Genomic DNA, 13,106 nt, shown 5'->3' on the forward strand with positions numbered 1-13,106 from the left:
TTCTGGGGGCACTGCCCAGGCTCACCAGTGTGCAGAGCAGGAAGGCTACCAAAAGCTCCTGCACCAGCAGCTCCTCCTCCTGCACTAGCAGCTCCTCCTCCTGCACTGGATGACATGAACATCATCCTGGCAGACCATAGAGCAGTATATAAAACTAAAGATTGGCTAAACACTGCAAGACACATACTTGCAAAGGGCAATTAGAATCCATGGATATTTGTGCCTTGTGTATTGGTTGCAAGACACAGGGACTGTTCTAGCATAGCTCGCTACAGAAATGAGGGTTACGGAGCAGGACTGTTGGAAGGTTTGTCAACCAGTAGCTTTTTTTAGCTTCTCAGACAATCTCAGCCAGAATTTGATAAATCAGTCTAGGTTTCAAAGACACTGACTTCTTGCTAGTTTCATGAAAATAAGTAATCTTGTAGGTGAGAAGAATCCAGACTCTTGTTTTCTTTGAGAGAAATATTGAAAGGTGAGCTCAGTCATCAAGCAGTCCACAGAAAAAAAAGCCACAAGAAACCAGGCTGTCTTATTTCTACTTTTCACCAAGCTATTAGGTTTCTTTGCAGTTCTGGAAATAGGGCAATGATTCTCTGTTCTCTACAGTGCTTGAGGGTATAGGGAGCAGACTTGCTTGTTGTGGCACTGCTGCAGTTGTTGAGATACTGAACAGACAAAAATCCTCCAGCAGCATCGGTATCAGCAGAATCTGCATATGGCCACACTCAGTCATGTCATCTGTTCCATAGGCAAGGCTGGAGGCATTTGGGCTAAGTGGGGAGTTGGGATTTTGTGTGTCAGAAAGAGTGCCTTATGGCATACAGCCTGAACTGAAACACAGAAATTAAAGGTGACAAATGACAGTGTAAGCTGGTCTGTTTCAGTCCATTGCAGAAATTCAATCTCCATGTCCAAATAAATATTTGATCTCTGTAGACACTGCCAGCAGGGTTTTCACAAGGCAATTTAGGATGGTAGTTTTGTTATATGAATGCTTGCTTACAAAGCAGGAACAGGCACAGTCAGTGTACTTGGCTTATACCCTACCAAACTGGAACTAACAAGAGGTATTTCTATCCCACAGGCTGTTCAGTTTCTTGCACCTTGCCCTACTCTTTGTAGCTTTCTCCAAACCTAGCTAAAATCACACACACACCACTGATCACTGACCTGAGTCCTGTCTCATTCTGGAATGCTTTCAAAACTTTAGTTTGGATCTACTGGTAAGGCTACTAAAAGCCAATGCAGCCCTTTTTGATCTAATTTGCTTTATTTGTTTTAGTTTTGGCCCACTAAATTTTCCACTGAATCTGAATGAATATCTGGCTGTGAAGAGTTAAAACATGTCATTGATTCAAGTGACCCCAGAATCCAGCAGTTAAGGTTGAAAGTACCAAGAGTGATGGAAATTCCGTTTAAAAGATTATATTTGAATGGAAATTTACTCAAAGGTACTAATTTATTTGGTCAAAGTGTATCTTTGACACTCAGCTCCAAATGTTACACATTTACATTCAAATGTTACATTGCACTAGCTCCAAACAGCTTCACAAGAAACATTTCTGCTACACATCCTTTCTGCTGGAGAGAACAACAGCAGAAAGACTAGTCCTTTCTGCCAAAATTTACTGGAAGGAACAGAGATGAGGAAATAAAACATCCTTCCTTCCCCTTGCTGGTCATCTGCTCCCATAAAATGCCTCCAGGGCAGATTTTGCATGAGTCTGGCTTTTGCCCATCTCAAGAGAGTGTGGCTAGATGGGAAAGGGTGGAGCAGAGGAACCATTTTTGGTCAAGGCAGTTGTGAAACACCTGCTGTGCCCCTTCCACCACCAAGCACAAGTGCTGGACAGGCCTAGAATTAAGAGGCTGCAGCAGCAGAGGGGCTGGGTGAAAACCTACATCAGGCAGGATAGTGAGGCCTCCACTAGGTTGTAAGATTACCCAGAGAAGGTCAGACCTACCCCACAGGTCTTGAGATCCCCAGTAGCTAAGATTCACTCCAAGCAGGCTCCTGGGTCCTGCTTGGTGACTTGGCAGATGTGCTCACATCAGGGCAGGTCCACTAATGGCATTGAAAGCCTTTCAGTCCCTAGTAGGCGCTCAGAAAATAAGCTCCTCTCCCATCCTGCTCCCATTCCTACTTGTTCACTTTTGCTGGAGAGGGTCTCTGTAATTATTGCTGGGAGAGAAGACCAGCATTCTCACCAAAGAGGTGCTTGTGAGAGTGTTAGTAGGGACAAAACAGGTAACACCATACTGCTGTAAGGAAACTCTCTAGGAAATACTGTTTCTTATTCTAATCACATTTCATTTTTAAAGTCAAGTTGACATCAGTAGCTCCTTAGGGAGAGTCCTTACTTTCTGGGTATGTACCCCATTATTGGGGTGGATTATGGAGAAGCATTCTCTTTAGATGGTGAAGGACCCAGGGATGATTCCCATGAGAAACTATCCTAGGCTGAGACCAGCATCTTGTTTTATGTGAAATGCAGGTCTTTCGGCATGAAGGAAATTCTGTGAGGGAATACTATTTTAAAAAGAAGATTTTCTCTTCTGCACTCAAATCATGTCCTCACCCACGCGCTGAGCATCACAGGGGTTTCTGATAACATTTTGCAGCTGAGTTTGTTGAAAGAAGAGCACTGGGAAAGGAAGAAGAGCAATAAAAACTGTGTCATCTTCTCAGGCTCATTCTAGGCCTTTTTTTTTGTTTGTTTTTTTCTTCTTCTTTATTTTTTTCCATTTTTACCAAAACTTATTGTCCTAACAAGGACACCTCGGCTGGCACAAGTCCTAATGTAGATGCAGTTGCATAAAGAAGAAGCCTATTGTATTTGGGAACGTGCAAAAGAACTCTTGTGTCTATCAACTGTAAACCTCTGCCAAGGCACACGGGCTCCGATTCAAGCATGTTTGCTAAAACAAAGGGAAAGGCTAAAGCACAGTTTCCTTCAATGTCAAAACTCACCTTCCTGTTAACGTGCAATGTGTACAAAGTGTGACAGACTAGACAGCTTATTTAAGCATCTTCAAAATAATGTGGGGTTTTTTCAGGTCTGTGACAGGTTGAAGTAGCTCTTCAACATTATTTATATATTCATTCATGTCCCAGCTCATGCAGGTCCACCCTGACAAAACACTTCACATACTGTTCCACAGTCATTTTAAGATGATCTAAAACCAAACTCCCATTCAAATGAATAATCACAGCCTTCTCTCCCTGACTGCTGCCTCTTGATCTTTGAGCTTTCCTAAGGTCAGCCCCAGCAACTGCATGGCTACATATCACACACATTTAACAGTGAAGCCTTACCACTCAGTGATAGCCAGGTAGCTTTAGCTAGGCCAGGGGGACACGAGGGGCACAATCAGAGATTCCATGTCACGAAACAGCCCTGAAGAGTAAAAGCCCACCAAGCAAGAAAGTAGATGCCACATCTTCAACACAACTGCTGAAAACAGATGTCTCTGCTGCTACAGGCCCTGTGTCAATAAGGACACATGGCACTTTAGCCTAAGTTGGGCTGTACCATTTAGTGCCACCAAAAAAAAATCCTTTTTTCCTGAACCCATCCAAAGAACATGTCTTTGATTAAAGCTGGTCCTGTCTCAGTGTGAAAGGCAGTGTCACTTAGGCTGTTCCTCCCTAGCATCATCACTTCCTCCCTCTGGCTGCATCTGTATGTGGGCACAACTTCTAGGCAAAAGCAGGCAGCAAAATAGGGAATCCCAATGACCTTTTCATTGTGATTATTGCTGGGCAGGCACCTCAGGAAAGCAACCTATTTTTTTTTTCCAAATGTCTTTTTTTCTCAACCATTATGGTGTCTATGGTTAAGAAACAGAGCAAACCCACAGGGAAATCCTTCCTTTTGCAGGATACTGCATGGTTTTAACTACTCAGGAGAAGGGATAGGAATTCAGAGCAATTATCTTGCTGTGGAGCTGCTTCCCTTTTATGGAGTGGAGCACAGCTCCAGCTTTCACACAGCACCGCTCTACTCCAGCCAGTCACACACACAATTGTCCCAGAGAGCTGGGATTTTGAAAGTACACTGGCCTTGAATGAAATAAGCTGGCTGGCTGATGGTCCATTGGGTCTAGACGTGTGGCAGGGGAGTGGGGGGGAAATTCAGTCATCATACAATTGGCAGCTCCAGCACTGAGGAAAGTCAGTTGCTATTTCAGGGAAAGGAAAAGCAACTGTTCCCTGGGGGGAATGACTGCACTAGCTCAGCACCAGGAATAGGCTGAGATTTTTGACATTTTTTTTTCCCTCTATACTTCAGGAAAAGCGAACACACAATGTTCATTCGCAGGGATCGTTTCCTGAACGTGATGTGTGCTTGCTGTCCCACAGGTCACTTTCCAGTGTGTCACATCCTTTTGCACAAGGGAGAGCAGGAAATGGCAAACTCCCAGTATGAGGCAAAGCATTCCCATTGCTGCGATTGGTCCACAGGAGCTATAAATTGGTATCCTCCAGAAACAGATCAAAATTTGTCTTTGGAGAGGTCAGCTGGAAAATAAAGGTAAGTTTGAACCAGTATTTTCTTGAGAGTCTGAGCACTGTATTAGAAAAGCGTTTTCAGGTTTAGGACTAATTAATACCTTTTTTGTTAGGGAGATTTTTCTTTAGGAGCAGGATTTGGCTTTATTTTCCTTTATGCTGGTATATAATCAGTGTATTAGTGTATTGATTAGTATTGATTAGTGTATGCATCACTGTGTGGTTTGTCTTATATATTGAATAACTCTCCAATTAACTGCAGCCAGATAGCTGCTGTTACTACCTGAAACTGTTCTCAGTGAGAAAATATAAAGAACAAATTGTTAAGAGGCCACAGGAATCAATATAGTTAATGACCATCATGTTGATCTGGTTTTAAGTTACTGGTAATATGCTCATTTTTCATTTCAGTGCCAATATCTATGTAACTTAAGTGCTAATCTTTGTTCTTTTAGCTTCATCTCTGACTATAGTGTAAAAAAAATTAGAGGACACTGCCTCAAGCTAAGAAAAGCACAATGTACCAAGTGGCTCAAATGGTCCAATGATACCAAGAGAGCCTGGGGTCATAGTTCTGAAGGACATAGGGGAAGGTCCTAAAGGATTCTGTGTGAGATGGATTAGGACATCCATCCAAGTAAAAGGGAAAAAAACCTGCAGTGAGAATTACTTATGCACTTCAGGATGGAAAGACTTTAGGAGGTTTTCTCCTTCTGAAACAGGGATTTAGCAGAATGAAAGTCCCCATAATGTTAACTATATAGTACGCCCTTGTGAGGGGCCAGGCACCTCCAGTTCACATAGTACAGAAGATTCAGAAGTGAAAAAGTGACTGCAGCACTGAATAGTTTTGCTTAGTTGACTCTGGGACAGGATCTTTCTGCTACAGAGACGTCTTTTAGCTATGAGGGCATTACAAACTGCAAAAAACTTCTTAGCTAGACCTTGCTAGGTGCAGAGGCAGCACAACCTTGTGCACAGTGTAATGCTGCGAAGCGCAAAAGCTCTGCTCCCACCAGACAACTGGTGATGCTACGCTCCTGTTGCCTCCCTTGCCTCAGTTGCCCTATGTATAAGTAGGGTTAGGGATGCTGGCTTCCTTTGGAAAGCACATTTGCAACCTGCAAATGCTTATTGGAACATTTTTTCTACCCTTGTGACAAAGAGCAGAGATCGCCTAGTACTGAAACCATGAAGATTCATCCTCTAAAAGGGAAGACACTCTCCTACTATCTTGCCAGGGAAGGCTGCAATAGTTTTCAAGTCATTTCTATTTGCAGGCCCCTGTATTTCCCCTTTCCCCCATTCCCAAGGGAATGTATATGGAAAGTGGGTGCACTTTTGTGATGTGACCTTCATGAATCTTTTAAACAAGGTCCATTGGTCTCCCTGCCACTGTCACTAGGGATCCACCACCACTGGTTGTACTAAGCACCACAGAACAATGGTTCCCATCTTTGTTCAGACCCTGATACCAAGTTACAATAGGAAAAAAATGCTGCAAGACCTAGAGTTGCTTAGGCTTAAAAAGAAAGGAAGGATGTTCACAATACCCATGTGAGATGGAAAAGCCTAGATGGAAAAGCCAGACCTTGACTCCCCTTAGCAGCTTCCCTCTATCCTCCTTTAATGGGAAATGAGCCCTAAATAGCAACCTGGGATGGGTGGTTTTCACCTCCTTGGAGCCTGGACTTTCTTGTGAAAGATGCCCTTGAACACTGTAGATCCTGTGAATACTATCATAGGAACAACACATTAGTTCTGGCAGCATTACTATTCTGGGCACTGACTTACTTAATCTCAAAGGAATTTATGTCCCCAGGGTTGGAAGTGTCTTCACAGAAGTAGTAACAACAGCACCCCTAACCCCAGCCTTAAAGATATTTTAGTCTTCTCAGGGAACAAGAAAAACAGTGGAATATGGTAATTAAATGAACATGTGTGTATGTGCACGTGTATGTGGGTGCGTACGTGTGTGTAGAGAGCAAAACTTTCATGTAGCTGGTTGAAGCAAAGTTAAAGCTGGCTGAATGCCATCCCTGAAATGGTGGTCCACACTGAGCATGCCTCAAACTAAATCCAGCCTTTTCTGTTTCTGAACAGGCGCCATGGAGAGAAATGGTGCTGCCTTCCTTCAAACGCTAGACCCCACGCACGACTTCCACATTGCACTGCTGGATCAGAGACGGAAGCTGCGTGGCCAAATTGCTCACCTTCACAAGGCAGCTCGTAAACTCAGCAAGCTCCGCAAAAGGTCCCTGATTGCCAATGTCAGCGGGAGCACCCTGACCGCTGTGGGAGCTGTCACAGCCATCGTGGGGCTGTCCCTCAGCCCAGCAACACTGGGAGCCACTCTCCTGGCGTCGGCTGTGGGTCTGGGTCTGGCCACAGCTGGGGGGGCTGTCAGCATCACCTCCGATCTCTCCTTAGTGCTTTGCAATTCCCGGGAGGTGAGGAAGGTGCAGGAAATCGCTATGACTTGTCGGAAACAGATGAGGGAAATCCTCAGCTGCCTGGAGTTTCTCCACCGAGGGCAGGGCCCGGGGGACCCCACACTGCGCCAGTCAGAGAAGAGAGCGTCCATCTCGCTGTACAACTCCGTCTGCTTCATGGTCTTCTGCGGCTCCCACAGCTTCCTTGTGCCAGAGTACACAAAGGAGGTCACAAAAGTGAGCCAGGTGGTGCTTAAGGCCAAAATCCAGAAGCTGGCTGCCAACCTCGAGACCTGCACCAGAGCGATGGATGAAGTCTGTGAGCTCCTTGAGTCCAGGACAGAGCTTTCCCCACGCATGAGGAGACCCAACTTGGATGCTAAAAAAACTGCTGAGATCCCAAGACCATCCAGCTGAAACAGTGTTGGCCCTATAATTAAAACCAGGCTTGGAGACAATTATTAATTGTCACCATTAGCACTGCTACCTGTTGCTATTGTAATATTGGTGGTGTTAATCCTCACAGGTGCACACATCTGCCATGTGCCTTATCTATATCTGAATACAAACTCCTTCCTGTTAGTAACCTAAAGCTTACACACACACACACACCACCAACTGACAGTAGCCACCTGATTCAAGTTGAAGGTTATGATGGACTGTTACGTACGCAGTAGCAGATCACAGAGCCTGAAGGCAGGGGTAGATGGCCATTCCTCAGACCCGTGTTTCCCCAGCCATCTGCCTAGCTCTGCTTCCCCAAGGCAGCAAAAAGTAGCATGTCAGGAGGTTGATGAAATCCCTGCAGTCATGGTGCTGACTGAACCTGGTTTGTAAATAACTTATGAATCTATGAACAGTAAAAGGGCTGGGGTACCCACAAAAAGCCAGAAGCTGCCAATTGCTCATAGAATACTGTCCAATTACCAAGGTACATTTGGAAACGCCATTGAAGGAAGCATCTCCAGATATGACAGACTGTATGGACAGCTCATCACCCCCAGGTGAAATAGCAGGGCCAGAAACTGTTATCCCTTTTGAAGAAACCTATGCAGGCTGAGAATGGTGATGTTTTGTGTTCTATTTATTTACATAGGATTATTTTAAGGTTCTGATATTGTATTTAAAGTTGCATATTTTTTTTCTTTTAAAAAGGAGGCCTCTGCTCCAAAGGAAAACCGCTGTTCTTAGAGGCAAAGCAAGTCTGTGGCATGTGAGAGCAAGTTACATGTTTTTTGGTTGGGAGGAAGGGCGAGTCCCTATAGAAAAGAAAAGCATGGCTGGAATGCTGGTAACTATAAAATAGGTAAACATGGTCAAAAAGTGATGACAGATCTTATAAATCAAAACAGGGGAAGGACAGGTCAGTGATCCTGTGACCAGAGCCTGCCTCAGGGCACTGGTGGAAGAAAGCAGTTATATCTCTTGCAGCAGGGAGGGAAATGTAGGTTGGTGCTACTGGTCTGAGCTGGAGCACAGCTGTGATGGAAGCACATCTGAGAGGTGGAGGTGCTGCTCCCCGTGCAGTCAAGCAGCCTGTGAGACCCACAGTGGTTTGTCTGAGGGAGGAGGCAGCACTCATGTAGAGCTACATATACTCACAGCAGGGAAAGACTTCCCTTGTCCCAGGGAAGGCTTCATGTTATCAAAATATATATTGGTACTAATACTCAAGAGGGGTGCAGAGGAATAGGATGATGCAGTGGCAGAACACTTATGAAGCAGGAGGAAGGGCTGGGACCCTCCTTCAAGTGACTGTTCTGTTAAGTATGTCCTTCATGATTTTTGACCCCTTCAGTGCCCCAGTTCTCTGCCTAATAATTGGAATAGTAGTACTTCCCTACCTCACAAGGATGCTTCTGGGACAAATACTGAAAAGTGCTCAAGTACTGTGATGATGGGGATCACATCAGTACCTGGAAGAGGTACAAGGAAGAGACCCCGGAAACTAGCTTGAAACAACTTAGAGGAGTTAACGCAGGGATAATTCCACCTCCACAAGTAGCCTCACTGGATAAGTGAAACTTCCCTGCAGATGCATGTATCAAAATGATTAGAAAAACCCACTCTGTAATTCTGTAACACTGAACAAACTCTGGGGAAGGGCAACAGTCCATCTCACAAAGCTTGAACGCTTGCCCTTTTCCTCTCTTCCTTTCATGACAACATTTGTTTTTTCACATAAGAAGAACAAAAGCCTTGGCTCCTCAGAGTGTGACTCAGATGCTTGTATTGCCTGTGTCTGCCAAAAATGAACAACTACACTGTTGGTTCGATTAAATTAATATGAAGCACTTTTGTGTCAGTGTCTCTCTGCTCACCTGCACATGACAACATTCCTGCCCTCTGGCTCACCCTGCTCAATTTCATGTTCCAGCACTGGAGCCAGGAATCGGTATGAGCAGTTGGATGTGTTTCAGAAGGAGAGAATGAAAAGTGAAGTCCCCAGCTCCAGGCCACACAGCTGGCACATGGTTTTGTCTGTGTGAGTGCATATCTTGGTGTGCGCATTAACCCATGTACACTGTGGATGTTGGTGTCTGACATGCAAACACCGTGGTGCATATGTGTGAGCACGTAAGTGTGAACTGCACCTTATGCAAAGGCAGACATGATGTGACATATTTCTTAGTGCTCCAGGGTATCATCAGCTAACTCCACCAGATCAGTTGACTTTACAATGTACAAAGTACAACGGCTTTACAATGCTTATGAGATGGCTGGTTTCATCATCACAGAGAAAATTAGGTAATATATTCTTTTCCTACCTCCTCCCCAGTTTTCTGGAAATGCATCTTTGTCCATACATCCACACACAGGGAATGACACAGGAACAGCAACATCTCGGAAAAGAAAAATCTGGCTGGCAGAAGGATTTGCATTTGATAGCTTTGGGCTTCATTAGGGCTGGTTTGTCCTGCTCAACACAGTCCTACACTGCAATCACAACCACTGTTTCAGCAGGTTGGGACAAATCAGGTACTTTGCTTTGAGTCTCACCCACACAGAAGCAAAAAATCCTGCTTCTGTTCTGTTTTTCCCTAGGCTAACCCTTCACTCAAAGTCTGGATGTGGGTTGTTGTGCCGTGCTGTTTTGTGAGTGTAATTGACTGAGTCTCAGCCACTCTCCTCTCCGGATTTGTTTGCTAGGAATGCAAAGGGAGGCTCAGGCAGAGAGTAGGATCCCCAGGCTGGAAGATCTACACAGGACAGGGGTGATGTGTGGCTTTGCATCAAAACCCATCCAGTACTCTTGGATGTCTTCTAAGTCAGGCAGTCCTGTGAACCTGTGTCTATGCCCTCACACCCCAGCTACAGTTGATCTAGCAGCTAGCAGGCAGAGCAGGAGGTGCTTGGATCCTCCTCACCCAGCTCCAGGCATGCCATCCTGCCTCTTCCCATGCAGTCAGCAGTGGATCTCATGTGATACCCTGGGGAGGTAGCCCTGGGTGCTGTGCTGCCAGAAATCTACCATTTTTAGGGATAAGATTAATTTCTTAATACTTTGCTCCCTGAAACAGCACACTGCTGGGTCAGATGAGTGCCACAGCTGGTACTGAGAAAGTATCAGAAGCAAGTGACCTGGGCTGGGACAGGGTGCACCTACCCCAGTATTAGTATCAGATTAGTTCCAATATTGTGGTTCCTTTAGAGTCACAAGCAACATTTGGGAGAAGTGTCTTTGATAAGCAGCTTTTTTACTAGTAGTTATGTCATTTACCCTTTAGAGTAGTAGGTGTGCTGGTGGAACACTTTCTTTGGTACCTAGGCAGTGGAGGGAGAAGGGTACATGTGTGATATGATGTTTAGGCTAGGCTAGCAGTTATGAAGCCTCGTCTCCTGATGCCATTTTTATTCCCTTTTTATTGAAGCTGCTGCAGGGAGGAATGATTCAATGGTGAAGCAGAAGTGCAAACATGATTTTAACACGAAGTCATATAGTATGTTTTGAAAGCACAATAAAAAGGCGTCTATGACAAATGAGCTCAAGTACAGTCAGGGAGTCAGGATACACCAATAGACTCTCTCTGAGCACCCCAGTGGGTAGACAGCACCATTTACTGTTTACTGTGACCTGCTATACACACTGTCCATCTTGTCTTATTATGCATCCCTTATGAAATAGTTTACATTATATCTGCACTAAAATTGACCTGCTGTGGATGCTCCCACGCTGTTCCACACCCCCACCCCCCTGGGAAAACTGAGCTTGTAATGTGCAGTAGGGCTAGGAACACATTTGGTCAAAAGCCAATCAGTTTAGGCCAGGAGGGAACTTTTATTCAAATACATCTACTGACAAAAGAAAATTACCCAAACTGGAATTTCACCAGAATAGAATTGTTCCACCCTGCTCCCCACCAAAACAGCACCTACCATTTTATATGGGCAATGAGTTCAACAAAGAATCACGAGAAGCGACTTCCCGTCACATCCTCGACTCTGCTTCCTGAGACATCCCAGTGACCTTTACAAGGGTTCATGTCTCAGTGCTGACCAGGCTTAACCTTCAGCATTAGATATATAGCACGCTCATAACTCAGATTGCTGTAATTTTTTGAAACATATGGTCATCTACACTGGGTGTTTCTTTCTTTTTTATTTATTATTTTAAAATAATTTCTCCTGAGCACAGTGGGATGCAGCAGTTTCATTTCCACTGCTGCCCAGTGAATTGTTTCAGGCTTCCTCTCCTTTCCCTGTCATGCAGAGTATTTTGTTCCGACTTCCTCTCACTTTCCTCATTGTTCTGGGAGCAAAGGAAATGGCAGGCTTGAAATCCAGTGACAGATGCTCAGGTATGTCAGCATTTCCACTGAGAGCACACCCGGCTGGGATCCCCAACCAGCAGGAGAGAGGGAGGCCTGCTCAGAAATGCAGTCACAAGCTCCATTTTTCAGTTGACTCTGCTGTCCTTTTGAAGCCTGAGCTCTTGGGTGTGTTAGCATCCTTTTCCCTAAACCAAAGGAGGCTCACCTACGTGCAAGGTTCCCCTGCTGGTACCAGCACGGGGACTACAGATCAAAAAGGCCACACTCAGACCATATGGAAACAAATGAGCTCAGGAACTAGCATCATGACATGGTAAGTTGCATACCAAAGGGCACTAAATCCATCACCGTTTTCACCATTTCACTGGGCACTTGCAGGGTCTCTGAATTACAACAGCAGCAATGAAGAGAGCTGGGGGAGTGTCACTTCATGCTGAGTTACCACAGTTCAGTTTATTTTATGTATTTCTGGCAAAGTTGCACATTGGCTATTACTGTAAGCAGGAAAACAAGGTGGAACAATGACAATTCTTTTTCAGCTTTTTTTCCTTCAAAATGTTTCATACCAGCACTTCTGAAGTTTATTTACTCTTTAGATGCATTATATATGTAGGTTTATATATTGTACTTTTGTGCTTGGCAAGCTCATTTGAGTTTGTATTTTCACAGTTGTAGGATTTATGACTAGAGAACACCCATCACACGCACTGCCTAAGCAATACTAATGCTGAGCTGCAAGCCAAAGGCTCACCCATTTACAGTTAATGCCAAGCAGGCAGGTTTCAGACAGCCAGTTCAGTGTGCTCGAATCCCAGTACATGTGGCTACAGCTCCATAACTCCCTCTTCCCTGGAGCTCAGGGAAAGTTCCCTCCCCAGTTTCCAGCTTAGCAGAGCATAGCACACATCACACAAACCTCCTTGCAGAAGTGTGAGCCTAATTAAAGGAAACAAGCCTTGGACACTTTCAGAAGAAAGGCCTCCTCAAGTATGCTGCTTAACAACCTCGGGCAGACATGGGATGCTCCCACAGACACAGCAACCGGGCGCACGCCGACTCCTTCACATCAGGAAAGGAGAAAATCACAGCGCTTGCTACCATTTCCCAGAGAGCTGCGCTCTGAAAAAGTCGATATGCAGAAAACACTTTCTGACCTCAAGGAAATGAGGCCACCTGTACCTCACAGAGACACTACCGCCGCAGTAGCATTTTGATGTCACGGTGCGGCCCTTCCCATCCTGCAGAAGCGCCGGCCACCGAAGGCAGCAGCGAAAGTCTCAAACGAGCAGAGGCTGCCGAGTCCAGCCCTGCTCCTCGACTCTTTACCCCGCCCCGCCCGCGCCGATTGGCTCTTTCCCCGGAACTACAAATCCCATAACACTCCCG

At 45.2% G+C, this 13,106-nt stretch overlaps 1 protein-coding gene across 1 annotated transcript; it reads left to right on the plus strand.

Annotated features, from left to right (window-relative positions):
- The first annotated feature begins 4,455 nt into the window (after positions 1–4,455).
- On the plus strand, positions 4,456–9,242 carry APOLD1 (apolipoprotein L domain containing 1). Its single transcript, XM_065665100.1, has 2 exons — positions 4,456–4,538; positions 6,620–9,242. The coding sequence occupies exon 2, from the start codon at positions 6,625–6,627 to the stop codon at positions 7,363–7,365; it is 741 nt and encodes a 246-aa protein (XP_065521172.1). The 5' UTR covers positions 4,456–4,538; positions 6,620–6,624; the 3' UTR covers positions 7,366–9,242.
- Positions 9,243–13,106: the final 3,864 nt, after the last annotated feature.

Source organism: Lathamus discolor, chromosome 1, assembly GCF_037157495.1.
Source record: "Lathamus discolor isolate bLatDis1 chromosome 1, bLatDis1.hap1, whole genome shotgun sequence".
In the NCBI taxonomy this organism is placed as follows: Eukaryota; Metazoa; Chordata; class Aves; order Psittaciformes; family Psittacidae; genus Lathamus; species Lathamus discolor.

What these genes read in the sequence shown, in the direction of transcription:
- APOLD1 (XM_065665100.1), top strand. Translation starts at nt 6,625, where the DNA reads ATGGAGAGAAATGGTGCTGCCTTCCTTCAAACGCTAGACCCCACGCAC.